The 17,558-nt window shown below is 40.8% G+C and overlaps 2 protein-coding genes across 2 annotated transcripts in view; both read left to right on the top strand.

The window, feature by feature from the left end:
- Positions 1–17,558, top strand: part of LOC121451308 (mucin-16-like) — a 192,194-nt gene that overhangs the window by 58,000 nt on the left and 116,636 nt on the right. Inside the window, exon 7 of the mRNA XM_041656777.1 lies at positions 443–927. Coding sequence (XP_041512711.1) covers positions 443–927 — 485 coding nt within the window. The remainder of the gene's footprint in view (positions 1–442; positions 928–17,558) is intronic.
- On the top strand, positions 12,582–14,629 carry LOC121451576 (putative RNA polymerase II subunit B1 CTD phosphatase Rpap2). Its single transcript, XM_041657241.1, has one exon. The coding sequence runs from the start codon at positions 12,600–12,602 to the stop codon at positions 14,415–14,417; it is 1,818 nt and encodes a 605-aa protein (XP_041513175.1). The 5' UTR covers positions 12,582–12,599; the 3' UTR covers positions 14,418–14,629.

Raw genomic sequence — 17,558 nt, 5'->3', positions numbered from 1 at the left:
CTCATTCTGCCTTAACCCAAAAAACTTCCAGTTCTTCTGATAGTGGTTTAGATGTTACACCCTCAATAATCAATCATCCTGGAACCGAAACCAGTTCATCTGTGCCAACAATGACTCTCTATCCTGGGGTTCCAGGTGTTGAGATCTCACAGTTCTCTAGTTCTAGTCCATCAACCAGTACATTTCCAAATACAGTTCTGTCTCCTAGTGAAACAAAAAGCACAGTCTCATTACCCACCTTCCTCAGTACAGAGACTAACACAACATTTCCTGTTTCAACTGGTTTTCTTCCTTCATTGGAGACCACAGCCTCAGTGCCCATTACATCTGGGGTAGATGTTAGTACAACTCTCTTTACTCAGACTGTGTCCCCTGGTGTACCAGAGATGACAAATTTTCTCTTGAACTCATCTGTGACTGAGGAGAGCAAAAGTGACCTGGGTACAATGTTTTCATCTGGTGCTTCTGAAGAAACAGCCTCTCTCCCCATCCACTCTGAGACTGAGACCAGCACAACCATTCTAAGTGTAACTCCTTTCCCTATTTTAACAGGAACCACGGGTTTATGGGCTTCCACCACTTTTGCAGAATCCACTCTGACTATGTCCCCTAGTGTCTCTGGGTTTCCCGGTGCTCCTACAACTAGTAAATCTAGCAGTGCAACTTTAGAGAGCATAGAAACTTCAGCGTCTGTCACTACAGTTAGACTTTCCGATCTTGTCACTGATGTCACAAGCCCCGTAATTACCTCGATACCATCAGAGTCCTCAACAAGTCCAGTCACTGACCTGGAAACTACAAGTGAGACATCTCATTTAGCTACCACAAGTTCAAGACCCATTGGGAAAAAGACCACAACTGCACAACACGGAACGAGCACATCTGGAATGTCCACATGGTTCTCTGAGAATGTGACTTCAAGACCAAGTAAGAATAAGCTTTATTATTGTAGTAATCTATAACATATAACACATATGTATATAATGTAAATATTTCCTCTTTGTGTGTTTTAGGTATACAATTCAGTATTGCTGAATGTACAGTGTTATGCAACCATCACTTTTATTTTCCAGCCAGTATTTTGATTATTCTTCACTGCTGGCTTTGTTGAGGTTGAATCCAGGACCCCATATATGTTGCAAGTGCTGTGCCACTAAGCCATATCTACAACTCTCCAAACAATTTTAATCACCCCAAACTGTACCCACTAAGCAACAGTTCCTCATCCTGCATTCCTCCCAACCATTAGTGACTGTGTGAGTTTCTTTTCTATGTGTTATATCTGTTATGTAGCTAATGTACACCTACCTGCTGTGAGTTCAAGACTGAGACACCCGTGGCATATCTGGAAGACAGGCTTTCATGGAAGACAGGCTTTCATGACACGCTACCACTTTCTTTGACTCATATTCTGCCTGTACCCTCTTCTACAATGTTCCCTGAGCCTTAGAATTTGTTATTTATTTAATTTTTACTTATTCAAACATTCATTTACTTTGACAGTGTGTGTGTCGTATATGCATTCAGAGGCAAGAAAAGAACACCAGGTATTCTCACTCTTCTCTTGAGTCCACTGAGGTAGGGCTTTTCACTGAAGCTGGTACTAGACCGGCAGTGAGAATTCCCCAGAGATCCTCCTGTCTCCGCCCACATCACAGCTGGGTCTGCTCTTACAGGCACACACACGGCCAAGCCCATCTTTTTTTTTAATTTTTTAATTTATTTATTTATTAAAGATTTCTGCCTCCTCCCCGCCACCGCCTCCCATTTCCCTCCCCCTCCCCGATCAAGTCCCCCTCCCTCATCAGCCTGAAGGACAAGCAAGGTTCCCTGACCTGTGGGAAGTCCAAGGACCACCCACCTCCATCCAGGTCTAGTAAGGTGAGCATCCAAACTGCCTAAGCTCCCACAAAGCCAGTACGTGCAGTAGGATCAGAAACCCATTGCCATTGTTCTTGAGTTCTCAGTAGTCCTCATTGTCCACTATGTTCAGCGAGTCCGGTTTTATCCCATGCTTTTTCAGACCCAGGCCAGCTGGCCTTGGTGAGTTCCCGATAGAACATCCCCATTGTCTCAGTGTGTGGGTGCACCCCTCACGGTCCTGAATTCCTTGCTCGTGCTCTCTCTCCTTCTGCTCCTGATTTGGACCTTGAGATTTCAGTCTAGTGCTCCAATGTGGGTCTCTGTCTCCTTTCATTGCCTGATGAAGGTTAATATTCAGGAGGATGCCTATATGTTTTTCTTTGGGTTCACCTTCTTATTTAGCTTCTCTAGGATCGCGAATTATAGGCTCAATGTCCTTTATTTATGCAAGCCCATCTTTTTACATGAGTGCAAGGGATTCAAACTCGGGCTGTCATACTTACACAGCAAGCACTCTCACCCACAGTTCCTTCTTTTCCCATTCTGTATAGGCTGTTGTTTTGTCTTGTTGACCATGTCTTTTGCTTTACAGAAGCTTTTCAGTTTCAGGAGGTCCTATTTATTTAATTGTTTCTCTCAGTGTCTGTGCTGCTGGGGTTATATTTAGGAAGTGGTCTCCTGTGCCAATGCATTCAAGTGTACTTCCTACTTTCTCTTCTATGAGGTTCAGTGTGGCTGCCTTTATGATGAGGTCTTTGATCCATTTGTACTTGAGTTTTGTGTATGGTGATAGATATGGATCTATTTTCATTCTTCTACATGTTGATATCCAGTTATGCCAGCACCATTTGTTAAATATGCTTTCTTTTTTCCATTTGTGAATCCTGATATTTTATATTTTGCTTGATTCATTCTATGTGTCAGGACTTTCTTTGAGTTTTCTGGTAGAGTCATTGGATTTTTGAGCTCCATCTTCATTTCAGCCTGAGTCTTCTTCAATGTTTCTATCTTCTTATTTAATTCTATTTCCAAGAACTAGGCTGTCTTTTTCATGTCTTGGGCATCACATCATCATTGGTTTAATATTTGAATTTGAATTTAGTTTCCTAATTACTGTTCTCTTAATTTCGGAGAGCTGCTTCTTTGCCTTTTTAAAACTCTTTGAATTCTTAGATGAACTTTATACTTTTTCTTTTAATTTCAATATCCTGGGGTTCTTTGAGTAGTTTTGACTTACAAACATTTATACAAGAATATTTTGAAGAAGGAGAGAATATATTGGTTTGCTCTTTTATATTGCTTGGGGGTCTTTTGTAATGTAATCTGGGCATTTGTATTTCTCTTGTTAGTTCTATGTCTGGTATGGTTAGAGAAGGCTGGAACAGAGAGGAGGGTAGGAAGATGTGTTGGGCCTAGAAAGTATAAATGGCTTCAGTGTGATGAAAGTGAACAGAGTGGACTGGGCTGATGTCCAGAATGTACCTCCTGGTTTAAGATTTGAATGTGAAATTAGATCTGGCTGCCAAGAAAGGTTGCATATGGTGTGAGAGGATCCTGTGATTTGAGGTGGGTAAGTAGGGTTGTAGCAAATGTTTAGAGATTGATTTTGGTGCAGGCAAGGCTGGGCAGATAAGGTTAGGTAACTCTTTGTAGGTTGAATGCTAGGTCTGGCAGGTTAGGGAGGGTTCATAAATAAGAAAGGTCAGGGAGACTCATGTAGCACCCACCTGTACTTCGTGACAGTAAGGTACTACTCCTGTATTGTGGCGCCTGCACTACGGGACCATTCACAAGTCTTGGGCAAGGGCCTGGAGATTTAAACACACAAAGACTCACAGAAAGAGACACGGATCATCTTTGAAACAAGAATGCCCCCTTTATTGTGTTCAGGGGCAGCTTATATAGGGATAGCCACACCCCAGCCAAACCCACCAGAAATCACTCTCCTGCCAACAGAAATTCCTGAGGATCTCATGCTCAGAGCAGCTGCAGGCTGTCTGAGAGCAGAGGAAAACAAGTTGTTTACTAGAAATTCAGGATCTGGGGGTTAACTGCTCCCAACAGACTCAGACATTGAAGAAGGATGTGAAGATCTGGCTGATTAGTATCTTGGTCACTGTTCTGTTGCTGTGGAGAGACATCATGACCATGGAAATGCTATTAAAACAAAGCATTTTCAATCTTCTACAGGTTGACATCCAGTTTTGCCAGCACAATTTGTTGAAGATGCTCTCTTTTTTCCATTGTATACTTTTAGCTCCTTTATCGAAAATCAGGTGTTCATAGGTTTGTGGGTTAATGTCAGGGTCTTCTATTCGATTCCATTGGTCGACTTCTCTGTTTTTTATGCCAATACCAAGCTGTTTTCAATACTGTAGCTCTGTAGTAGAGTTTGAAGTCAGAGATGGTAATGCCTCCAGAAGATCCTTTATTGTATAAGATTGTTTTGGCTATCCTGAGTTTTTTGTTTTTCCATATAAAGTTGATTATTGTCTTCTCCAGATCTGTGAAGAATTTTGATGGGATTTTGATGGGGATTGCATTGAATCTATAGATTGCTTTTGGTAGAATTGCCATTTTTACTATGTTGATCCTCCCAATCTAAGAGCAGGGGAGATCCTTCCATTTTCTGGTGTCCTCTTCAATTTCTTTCTTCAAAGACTTAAAGTTCTTGTCATATAGATCTTTCACTTCCTTGGTCAGAGTTACCCCAAGATATTTAAAAAAATAAATAAATAAGTAAATAAAACAAAGCATTATCTGGGGTTTGCTTACCATTTCAGAGGTTTAGTACATTATCATTGCAGTGCAGTGCATGGAGAGCAAGTTGATGCAAGCTGTTGCTGGAGCAGTAGCTGAAAGCTACATCTTGATCTGCAAATAGACTTTGGGCTTGGCATGAGCTTTTCAAATCTCAAAATTCACTTCCTCCAGTAACACACTTTCTTCCAAATGCTATGCTGCCTAAATCCTTTTCAGATAGTATAATCCCCTATGACCGAGAATTCAAATATATTTGACTGAGGGGGATATTCTTATTGAGACCACCACATTCTATCCCTGGCCCCCATTTACCTATAGGCATCCTATAATGAAAAAAATTCAGTCTAACTCCAAAAGATTAGACAATTTCAAAAGTTCCCAGTCTATCAAATCTCAAATTATTTAGAAGTCCAAAGTTCAAGGTCTCTTCTGATAGTCGTGGCAATCTCTGAACTGTATCCCCTTGTTAAATAAAAATAAAAAAAGCAGATCTCTTACTTCCAACATACAGTAACTCAATATGTGCATTACCATTGCAAAAGGCAGAAAAGGGAACATGGCGAGGACATACCAGGCTGACTGAAAATCAAACTCAGGTGGGCAAACTCCATCTCTGCATCTCCGTGTCTGATGTCAGAGCACTCTTCAGATTCTCAAGTCTTTTCAGCTTTCCTTGGCATAGTATCTCACAATTGGTGTTCTACACATCTTAGGGTCTCCAACATAACCCAGGCTTTACCTTTACAGCTCCACACTACAGCCTAGCTGAGCTTCCATGCAGGGACACTCCTGACACATGCCTGGCCTCAGTGACTTTCCTGAACCACAGAGGGTTTCCTTAACCACGCCCCCTTTCTTATATTCTTGACTCTAAAACCAGAACCATGTGCCTTAAGATGCCAAGTTCTGATACTTTGTGGTCCTAGAACATGGCTCCCTCAGCCAGTTGCCTTTGTATCTGCTTTCTGTTGTTGATGGTTTTCTTTACTTCTTAAACTTTCCTTTGATTCCTCTTCACAAGTTGGAAGCTTACCTGTGCAAACTCCACACTCTGTATCTCCATATCTGATCTCAAAGCACTCTTCAGATGTTCAACTCCTCTCAGACCTGCTGACTGCATCACACTTCCCTCTCTTGGACTTGTTCCACACCCAGTTGTCAGCTTCCATTGGTATGGTATCACCCTGAGGTCAACACTCCCTTTACTCCACTTAACACCAGGCTTTTCTTTAAACACTTTGTCTCCTTGAACCACAGGACTTAGTTCAATTACATTTCCAGGTGCTCCCTTTCTCATCAAACTGAATAGATTTTGTATTTTCCCTTGTTCATCTTGGTCCTTTTCACTGTAGGTCTGCATAAGAGTGATCACACAGTAGTCAAAACTAAGCTACCTTGAAATCTGTTCTGCCAATGCGATTAATCCAAACTCTTTGATTTAACCTTAGGCAGACTTTATGGACAAGGGCAAAAAGCAGCCACATTGTTGACCAAAATAGCATAAGAACAGTCTCTAGGTCACTTACTAATATGCTTCTCTGGAACCTCTTGAGTGGCACACCCACATTCCACAAAGTCCTCTGTGTCCTATGACAAACAGCACTGCCATGTTTATTTTAGTAATACCCCACTCCCTGGTACCAATTTTTATCTTGGTCCTTTTCTTTTTCAAGTAGTTCCTTAATCCTTTTCAAATAGTTCCATTTCTTGGTGACTAAGTATTCAAATATATGATTCTATGGAGGCTATTCTTATTCAAATAATAAGAGGGAAGAGGTTAGATATGGTGCAAAAAGGAACCTGTTGTGGCAATTAGGGTTGGTTATGGTAGAATCCTGGAGGTAGTTTTAATGCAAACAGGGTTGACCAGACTAGGCTGCATGGACCTGGGATACATCCAGCAGAATGTGGAGAAAATGAGAATGGAGGATGTCAGGGACACCCACTGGACTAGAACATGGAGAAGACAGTAAGAAATCTTGAGCTATCAGTTCCTGTATCAACTGGATGTCACGTCTACGAGCCTCAGCTTTCTCCATTAGGTACCTCGCATCCATTTGTCTGGCCATCCAAGCCTTATATGCATTTCTAAGCTTCAGGGCCACTACATGTGTTGCTCTTGGAATTCTGGGTTGGTTTTTTGTTTGTTTTTGTATTTTTCTTTTTCTAAGAAGTCTGTGACTTTTCATAAACCATAAATTTATTCCATGCATAAATCTTATATACAGTCTATCTATATTCTGTCTCATTCTACTTGCCCAGGTCTTCTTTTTTTGCATCACTATGTAAGTTTTTATTATTTCCCTAAGGAAATTTCCTAAAAATAATCACTCCTTCTCTTTTGTGTTTCTCTTTCCATCTCTTCATTTTCTTTCTCTTTCTTTCTTACTTTTTTGACTGATGAGTGTGTCATGAGTATGAGTAAGGGCTTATTTACAAGATCATAAGCAACCTGCAAGGTTTTTTGGTTGTCTATTTGGTTAGTTGGGTTTTTTGGCGGGAGGGATTTTTATGAGACAGGGTTTCTCTGTGTAGTCCTAACTGTCCTGGAACTACCTCTTGTAGACTAAGCTGGCTTTGTACTCACAGAAATCCACCTACCTCTGCCTCCTGAGTGCTGGGATTAAAGGAATGTGCCATCACTGCCTGGAAAGTCTACAAGTTTTAAACAGCTGAAGAAAATTTCCCTTTCTCCTGAAGAAATATTAACTGCCTATCAGCCTTCATGGGGCCTCATAAAGTACCCATCCAAGCAACCATTCCTCAAGTAGAGACAGGGCCTTTTGAGAATACACCTGACCCCTACACACAAGTTTACCATGGGCCATTGACAGACCTCATTTCTTACAAACAATCTCATCTGGTGTGAACACAAGAGCACAAACACCTTGTCATGCCTTGAATATGGCATTCCTCATCACTCAGCATTCCACCACTTTCTCTGGCTTTTATATTCTCTCTAAACCTTCCATAATTTTCAAAGAATTTTTGGAGGGCATGATACAATGCTATCCAATTTGGGGCTAAACTTTCAACATTCGCTTATTTTCATCACTTTGACTAGTTCTGAGTCTTTACACTTGCCACTGTCCATTGAAACTTTTATGTGGTGTGGCCCAGATCTGAAAGTAAAAGGTCTTACTCCCTTCTCAAGTCAATGAAATGTCAATGACATGTCACCTTTAGACATTCTGGGCTACAAATTCAGGATTCCTCTGAAGATGAAGTCAAATGTCCACTATGAAGTTCCACTCTCACCCTCTAGTTGGGCAGAAGGGATTCTGGGTAGGATATCCTATACTTTATCTCCTGGACACTGTGACTGTGAGACAGTATTAGTCTTCTGCTCACATCCAGCAGCTCAGTACTAAAACAGAAAATTGATTCTCTCTCTCTCTCTCTTTCTCTCTCTCTCTCTCTCTCTCTCTCTCTCTCTCTCCCTCCCTCCGTCTGTGTATGTGTGTATGTATGTGTGCCATACTTACACATAAGCTCATGGTTATATTCACTCTCACTCTTTCTCCCTTCAGCTACAAGTATTTATCCAGAATTGGTGCCATTCACTTTCAACTTGACAATCACCAACCTGCCTTATACCACAGAAATGGGGTACCCAGACTCCTTACACTTCAACAAAACAGAGAAGGCCTTGAACTACCTGGTAATGTGAAACATGCAAACCATGGTTTACCTTTCCTTCACGCCATCCAGTCTCGTGGATCTTTCACTCACTCACCCTTTTGTCTTATCCACAGTTCCAGTCATTGTTCAAGAAGACCAGCATTGGTTCTAACTACTCTGGATGCATACTGTCGCTGCTCAGGTGAGCCTTCTTTGTTTTATATCATAGAGCACTTCTCTGTCACAGTCAAATTCATCCGAATATCACATGCAAAAGGCAAGAAACACAAAGGAAAGAAGCACTCCAGAAATTCAGACATGGGAGACACTGTCTTTGATTTAGTGCATGAGAGACAGAACTTCCTGGAAGAAGACACTTCCCATGGAACTTATTTGCATGAAAAAAACTGTGTTGAGAATTGAGGCTCATTGATCAGAAAAAGGGATATTGAATCACTTAGGAACCATGGAATTTTTCATTTTGCGGCACATTCTGTGACAAAGCAGCCATAACTTTCTTCCTGCAAAAGTTCCACTATGTAGAACGGGCACCAGGTGCACAAACATGAAACCATATATAAACCAGGTCAGAGAAATCATTAAATTCTACATACAGACTAAAAGAACCAAGTAATGGAGTTTGAACTTAACCCTGGGGATCTGGGTGGAGGCTTTCTATAGATGATGCCTGAGCCATACAGTACATGTACAGTAAGCAGAGGAAACACAGGGAAATAAACTCTTTTGTGGGGTGGTTTATCGCATGTAATGAGAGATGTAAAAGTTGGGAATGCATGCCTTTTCCTCTTTCTTCTCCTCATTTGATTTGTCCTTTGTTTTTTCATCCTCCACTTCTGTTCTACCTCTTATCCCTCCTTTTCTAGCTCCTCCCCTCCATAGAAAAATCTCTGTGGTGTTGAAAAATAGAATGTAGCAGAGAGAATGAAGAATGAATGAATGAAAAATGAAGAAAGAAAAAAGTAGAGGGAAGTATGTTAGAAAGTAGAGGAAAGAGGGAATGAATGAAATGATAAAGAAGAATAGGGAAAATAGAAAAAGAAAGAAAAGAAGCAGGAAGGAAGAGAGGGAAACAAAAGGAAGGAAAGGGGAAAGGAGAAGTGTAGGAGTTGAAAAGGTAGATTTTCTAAGACGTCTTAGAGTAATTTTGAACATAACAATAAGAAGTATTGGTACTTATAATATATGTGAACAAAATAACTGGAGGGAAAAAATAAGAGCAAGAGAAAAGATAAGTTGAGCAAACTTTTCTAGTGCTAACCCACTGTGTAAAACAGTAGACCTAGAGAAAGAGGGCTTCAAAAGGAATGTGACTGAGAAAGTAGACCCAGTCTACAAAAAGACAAGCATAAAGCCAGGAGGGACTCAGCTTGAAGGAGGGATGTACAATTTCTCACGTCTCTAGATGACTTATTCCCATATCCTCATCATGCTAGGTCAGAACAGAATGGAGCAGCCACTGGAGTAGATAGCATTTGCACCTACCATCATGACCCCATGAGTCCTCCTCTGGATAGAATGCAGTTGTATCAAGAAGTGACCCAGCTGACCAATGGTATCACCAGACTAGGTCCCTACATCCTGGACAGAGACAGTCTCTATGTCAGTGGTGAGTATCTTTGTCATAATGGGGTATCCTTTAGTATCAGTTTTCATTGCTATAACAAAGTAACAGACTCACGTGTAAACGAGAAAAGGTTTTTATGTCTCGTAGTTTCAAAACTTTCAGTCCAGGTTAATTAGTTCCTGTATTATTTATTAACTTTCCTCATCATGGCTCACTAGATGACACCATCCACATTCAGTGTGTGTTTTCCCACCTCAAAGTGGGAAATATTTCTGGAAATGCCTTCATGAACACACACATATCCATTTCATATGATTCTAAATCCAGTTTAGTTGGTAAATATTATTCATTGTAGCTTGGTTACTTATAGGCCTGTAGCAAGGTGGAAATATGGCAGAAGGTATAAAATGGGAAATCTGCTCTTTTATGAGGTCCAGTAAGCAAACAATTAAGTAGATTTGGGGGACACAATATGTTTTTCCATGGCCTGAAACCAGTGACCTAGTTCCTACAATAGGTTCCCTACCTATGCTAATAATTCATTCAGTTATTAGCTCATCCATTGATGAAGTTAGCACTTTTAAAATCCAATCACCTTTCTACAGTTTCACCAGTTGGAGATCAAGCTTTCAACACATTAACTTTCTGGAGGACACTTCAGATCCTAAACACTATTTACCAAGCTCATTATAGGGGTTGATTTTGAACTGTCTATGTCTGGAGATATATCCATGTCACTACCAAAAAAGGTGTTAATATTCTCTATAGTTAAGTGAATACTGATAAGCACTCCAAAAGTACATTACAGTGCGCTAATCTTGATTCAAATGTTAATAGTCTCAAATTTGAGAAATTATTGCACAAAACTTTCCAGTTTTATCTTTTAATGTATTGTTTGAGAATTTTCTGTAACCCTGGTACAAGCCTAATATTAAATGGCTCATTTTAGACTGTTCACTCCACACAAGAAGGCCATATTTCTCCTTCTCGTCTTCCTCCTGCTCTTCCTTTTTGTTCCCCTTCTTCTCTTCCTTTTTCTATTCTCCCCATCTTTCTCCTCCTCCTGTTTATCAACTTCCTCTTTCTCCTTCTTCCCATTATTGTCATCTTCTCCTTCTATTTCTCCTCTTTTCTTCTATCCTTTCCCCTCTTTTCTCCTCTTTTTGATCCTCTTGGTTCTCTATTTTGTTCTTCCAATTTACTTCTCCTTGTTCCGCTTCCTTCCCTTATTACTCTTCTTTCTTGTCATATTCACCTTCTTTTCTGCTTACCATAAGACCTTAATTAGAGTAACAGATAATGGGGAGAATTTGGGAATGATAGATGACATGGTTAAGTGCTTCCTATTTGCCCAAGAGTGTCTTCCTTCTCCTTTTGTCATATTAACTTAATTTTCGGACTCCATGGAGCATCTTAAACAGCTACAGCTTCCAGAAACATTGCTGCCCTTAATAGATGACACACTGAATAGTGGCTAGATGTTGACAGAAAAATTGTCTCAGGAAGGCAAGAAAAATTAAAAGTGGTTCATGCTTATCAAAGGACTCTGTGTGGTGAGAATTCTGCAATCGTGTTAATCTTATCAAAACACTGTGAGTTGTTATGCTCATTTACCAAAACCATTGTGCATTCAAGGAGGAAATTATTTGCCCAAGACTATAAAGTATGCCAGAATGAGAATTTCACCAACCGACACTCTGGAAAACCATAGGCAATATGGTGAACCATCCAAACACAGCAAGCCCCAAACATCTGGACAGGCAATCTCTAGCCTAATAATCTAACCTAATTCATAGTTAGTTATGCACTCCCTTATAGCCCTTGAAGATTACCTTCATGTATAATGTGAAATGCATATTTCACTGTATTATTTAGATCACATGCTGCTTTGTGTCCAGAAGATATTTTTCTGTTACTGTGACAAAATTCCCTGATCCAGAGGGAGTATACATCTGCAGCTATTACAGGAATGTTGCGCATATGACCTTACAGTGGTTGTGATGCACAAGAACTGAACAAGATCACAACAACTGAATTACCGTCCTGGATGAGGCTCAAGTCGGATTTGTGTTATCTATGCACACACGGGTGTGGGGCCATCTACTAGGGGAAGGGTGACATAAGGTTCTCATCCCTAAAGAAAATTGACTCTTTTTTTCCTTAGCATCACCTGCCACCAGTGCTTCAAGTAGGATTTGGAGCTTGTGAGTCCCATGTCTTTAGAAGGAAGGATTTATGTTGGCTTACACTGGTACAAACAATCATGGCAGGGAAGTCAATGCAGCAGGAACTTGAAGCAACAAATTGAATCATATCTACAGTCCTTAACTATAGAGGGAGTGGAGAGAAATAATTCTACTCAGCTAGCTTCCCACTTTCTATATACTTCAGCAGTCTGCCCAGGAAATGGAATCACCCATTTACAGAGGGTCTTCCCATCTCAATTAACCTAAACAAACAATCCCTTAAGGGCATGCCCAAAGGCTCACCTAATCTACATAATCCTTCACAGGTGTGCCTCAAGGCTTGCCTGCTATGACACTGTAAATCTTGTTAAACTGACAGTGATAAAAGTTAAGGAATGTTTACTACAAAATGTGGGCTAAAACAAAGTGTTTTTCACAGTATGAGTGCTGTGGAGCGTCGGATTATTTTGTGTGTGTCATGATTCATAAGCCAGGGAATTGCATTAGGCGTTCGTGTTGCATTTACAGAAATGGATGAAAAGATAGATGTATCCTCCCCTTGCCTTCCGACGGCGTTTCCCATGGCTGCCTCTGCTGCTCCTCACTGTTTGGGCCCGAGTGCCCGGGCCTCCAGCACCCACCGGAAGGCTGCAGGCACTAAACAGACAAGGGTCCTCAAGCCAGAAGATGCTTCCAGAAGGCGAGCGGAACTGGAAGCCGCAGTGCAGAGGAAGGTGGAGTGTGAGAGGAAGGCTGTGCGCATCGTCGAGCGGCTTCTGGAAGAAAACATCACAGAGGAATTCCTAAAGGAGTGTGGGATGTTTATCACACCAGCTCACTACAGCGACGTCGTGGACGAGAGGGCCATTATCAAACTCTGTGGCTATCCTTTATGTCAGAAGAAGTTAGGAGCAATACCGAAACAGAAATATAAAATTTCTACTAAAACCAATAAAGTCTACGATATTACTGAAAGAAAGTCTTTCTGCAGCAATTTTTGTTACAGAGCATCTAAGTTTTTTGAAACACAAATTCTGAAAACTCCAGTATGGGTTCGAGAGGAAGAGAGGCCCCCCGACTTCCAGCTGCTGAAGGAAGGACAAAGTGGCCGCTCTGGAGAAGTCGTCCAGTTCTTCAGTGATGCCGTCACACCAGCAGACATTGATGGTCCTGGTGCCCGTGAGGCCCAGAGTGAAGCCACAGCTCCCAGCGCTTGGTGTGATCACACCACAGACGATGAGCAAGACTTCGTCTCTTCGCTTCTCCCCGGACACGGACCAAGGGCAGCCGACACGAGGCCACAGCCACACAGGGAGAGTAGCATAAGGAAGAAGAAAGCTGGTCAGAAAGTGACCTCCAGGCACAAAGAGCAGACGGTGGCCGATGTCACTGAGCGGCTGGGTAACTGCAGATTGGATGGTCAGGAGAAAATGGCTGCCCGTGAGCTTCCTTCCAAGAGAGAAAATACGCAGACTTCCTCACCTGGCTCTTCAGCGGCTTCCGACAGCAGACACAGTGTGTCAGAAGTCACTCTTGTAGGGATAAGCAAGAAGAGTGCTGAGCATTTCAGGGTCAAATTTGCCAAGTCTAACCAAGGGTCTGGGCCAGCCTCTGGCCCAGGGCAGGGTCCTGAGGTCGCAAAGGCAAGCTTACTTCGAGTTCTGAAGGACACCTTGACTGAGTGGAAGACAGAAGAAACGTTGAAGTTTTTGTATGGCCCAGATCTTGCCTCCGTGTGCCCGAAACTGCCTTCAGCCCCCATAGCCGATGAAGAACTCGATGAAGATGACTTAAGTTGTGACCCAGCTAGTTGTGGTCCTGCCGTGAGCCAACCCCAGAACAACTTAGATGAGACACTACCCTTTAGAGGCTCAGACACGGCCACGAAGCCACTGCCCAGTTACGAGAACTTGAAAAAAGAAACGGAAATGCTTAATCTGAGGGTCAGGGAGTTCTACAGAGGACGCTATGTTTTAAATGAGGAAACTACCAAGTCGCAGGACCCAGGAGAGAATGGATTTCAGCGTGATACCAGCTTCCCACTGATTGATTCAAGTTCCCAGAACCAGATTAGAAGACGGATTGTTCTTGAAAAATTGAGCAAAGTATTGCCTGGACTTTTGGGTCCTCTTCAGATTACAATAGGCGATATTTACTCGGAACTGAAAAGCCTTGTTCAGACTTTCAGATTATCAAACCGAAACATTATCCACAAGCCCGTGGAATGGACTTTGATCGCTGTGGTGTTGCTGACATTATTGACGCCAATTCTTGGCATTCAGAAGCATTCTCCGAAAAATGTGGTATTTACACAGTTTATAGCCACCCTGCTGACAGAACTGCATTTAAAATGTGAAGATCTTGAAAATTTAACCACTGTATTTAGAACCAGCTGCTAAGAAACATGATATAATTCAAGAAGACAGAAGATGAATTCTACTCAACATACTGGAATTTTAGCCACTGAGGGGCCATGAGTGACCGCTGACTAAGTGCATAACTTCCTCAGTGACCCCAGCAGGAAGAGCAAGTCCTTACTACCAGAACTTCAAAACACAGGATCTTTACTTGAAAAGGAAAAAATAAATTGAAACTTGAATGGATATTCAAGAAAATGCAAAAAAAAAAAAAAAAAAAAAAAAAAAAAAAAAAAAGAAAAGATAGATGTATGATTACTTAGGAAGTCAAATGAGATAAGAGAAAAAACTGGAATTTCTTGGAGCTTTGTCTAGATCTGATGTGTATTTTCAGCTTTTAGATAGAATATCAGAAATAGAATCAATGATCCAGAAAGTAGTCTTGGAAAGTTCTCTTCATAGCCTCCTCACTTCTTCTTTCTTCTTGCTCCTCTTCCTTCTCCCTCTCATCCCTCCCCTCCATATCTTCTTTATGCTCCAGGGAAATAGTAATGGAAAATTTCTCTCTCTCTCTCTCTCTCTCTCTCTCTCTCTCTCTCCATCTCTCTCTCTCTCTCTCTCTCTCTCTCTCTCTCTCTCACACACACACACACACACACACTCACACACACACTGCATGTATGTGTATGTTTGTGTATTTGTGTGTTTCACAGCACATGTGTGGAAGTCAGAAGAAATTATCAAAATACAAGCCCTTGCATACTACCTTGTTTGAGACATGGAATCTTTGTTATCCACCATATATACTTCAGGATAGTTGACCGATGAACTACTTGAGTTCTCTTGTCTCTACTCTCTATCTCACTATAATCTCACTATACAATACTGAGTTTAGAGACACTCAGGCTACATGCTGAGCTTTTATGTAGGATCTAGGCACATGAACTTCAGTCCTCAAACTTGTATGATCTAGTTTCATTTCTGTAACTGTTGAATACCATAACTAGAAGCAATTCTAGAGAAGAAAGAATCTATCTGTTTTCGAATTCCAGATCACATTCCATCCCTGAGAGAAATCAAGGGAGAAATTAAAGTCGGGCCTCCTTCTTTTATTCTTCCTGTTTCTTTTTCTTCTCTCATTTCCCCTTCCTCCTCCTCCTCCTCCTCCTCCTACTCCTCCTCCTTCTACTCCTACTCCTCTTCCTCCTCCTCCTCCTTCTCTTCTTATCTCCTTTTTCACACACCTCCACCATAAAAATAGTTATAGAAACATTTTTTTTTCTTGGTATCCTTTTCTTTCTGGGATGAAGCTCAGAGGCAGGTAACTTGCATACTTTGCACAAATATCCAGGTTAAGGGATATCCCTGTATGAGATATTCCTGTGAGCATCCTGTCTCTAACCAGAAAGCCTACTTTATAGCCAATGAAGTGCAGTAGAAAATATGAAAGATGTTTGTTGCCAGCTGACATTCAGTCTTATACTTAACTAGGTTTCTTACACAGCCCAGTACTACCACTTGCCTGGGATGTGGCTGCCCACAGTGGGGTGCATCTTCTTGTATCAATTGATTAAGACAATCCCCAGTAGACATACCCACAGGTCAATCTGACCTAGGTAATTCCTCAGTTGTCATTCACTTCCAAGACTATTCTAGATTGTATCAAGTTGACAGTTAAAGGTATCCAGGACTTACAGCAACCACTTTTCTACTGAGCTATCTTCACAACTCTCAATCTCTCTGTTTGCATCCCCATGTAACTCTCCCACAACATACTACAATTTTATCAACTTAGGGCACACACTCTTTCATAAATATATTTTTACCTTTGCAATGTATGAAATATTGCTGTGGCGTAGTATAGCCTCATCAAAACATAGGCATCTATCATTAGTGCATATGTTTTTAATTTCAAAATTATTTTTCATTTTGTTTTCATTTATTAAATTTTTCCTTGAACAATTTCAGAAATATATAGATGCATTGTGTTTACTCTAGTCCTCTACTCTCCTACTTCCATTCCACTCTTCCTGACTTCCTCCTCCTTACAGGTCCCTTTTGCACATTCATGTCTTTTTTGTTTTGTTTTGTGATCCACTAATTTTAATCAGGACCATATATGCAGCCCCAGGTTTGGGACTATACATTGGAGACTGGTGGAGACCATTCCTCTCCCAGAATTTATCAGATGCCAAAAGTTCATCAGTGATGAGAAGGACTTCATGAATTTCTTAATTCGTGTTTGGTGTAGACAGGTCCAGTGCAGGTAGCCACACTGCTGTAAGATTGTATTTATAATAACTGTGTCATACCCTGATTTTTTAGATAAAATTATATTTATTTAACTATGTATTTGTGTGTGTACATGCATAAGCTGATATACATATTGAAGTTAAAGGAACACTACCAGAGATGAGTTCTCTCCTTCTACCGTGTAGGTTCAAATTCGGATGGTCAGGATTGGTGCCAAGTACTTTTATCTAATGAACAATCTTGTCAGCTTTATTATTATATACTGTTTTAGTAAAATTAATGGTGATGATGTTTATCATGAATATTATCACAAGATAAAGCACATAATGAGGGCTAAGTAAGATTTATATATAAATCTCAGACTGTTACATAATGACTTCACCTTCTAGGCCTACCCTCTTTTCGTCTCTTAGTGCTTACATAAATGTACTTTTTCATTACTCTTTCTTTTCTATCTACAGGTTATAACCGTCGGTACTGGACCCCTCCCACAAACAGTGAGTACTCAGTCAAAACTGATGCCCCAGTATCTCCAGGACCCCCTTCCCTAGAATCAGCTCCATAAAAGAGAAATTTACAATATTTATTTCCATATGTTCCACACCCATGTTGTCAGATCTAGACAAAATATATAGATAGCCCAAGTACATGTGAGCAGATTAATGGATAAAAACAATGTATTCATCAAGTCAGATATTATAAGCCCTAAAAAGAAAGAAATTCTCACATTTAACATAGATAATATTGAGAATATCCTCACAAAAAGAGAAATGCTGTATGATTTTCCTCATGAAAGATATAAAATAGTAAAATTCATATTCATATAAAATTCATAGTGGTTGCTACAGGTTAGGGAAAAACAAATGGGAGTTGTTTAGTTATTTAGTGTTTTGGTTTTGTATGATGAGACAATTTTGAATACTGGTTACA

Source organism: Microtus oregoni, unplaced genomic scaffold (genome assembly GCF_018167655.1).
Source record: "Microtus oregoni isolate MIOR12 unplaced genomic scaffold, Mior012 000008F_ref0000371, whole genome shotgun sequence".
NCBI classification, from domain to species: Eukaryota; Metazoa; Chordata; class Mammalia; order Rodentia; family Cricetidae; genus Microtus; species Microtus oregoni.
The sequence above is the reverse complement of the archived record's forward strand: the minus strand, read 5'-3'. Positions and strand labels throughout refer to the sequence as shown.

What these genes read in the sequence shown, in the direction of transcription:
- LOC121451576 (XM_041657241.1), top strand. Translation starts at nt 12,600, where the DNA reads ATGGCTGCCTCTGCTGCTCCTCACTGTTTGGGCCCGAGTGCCCGGGCC.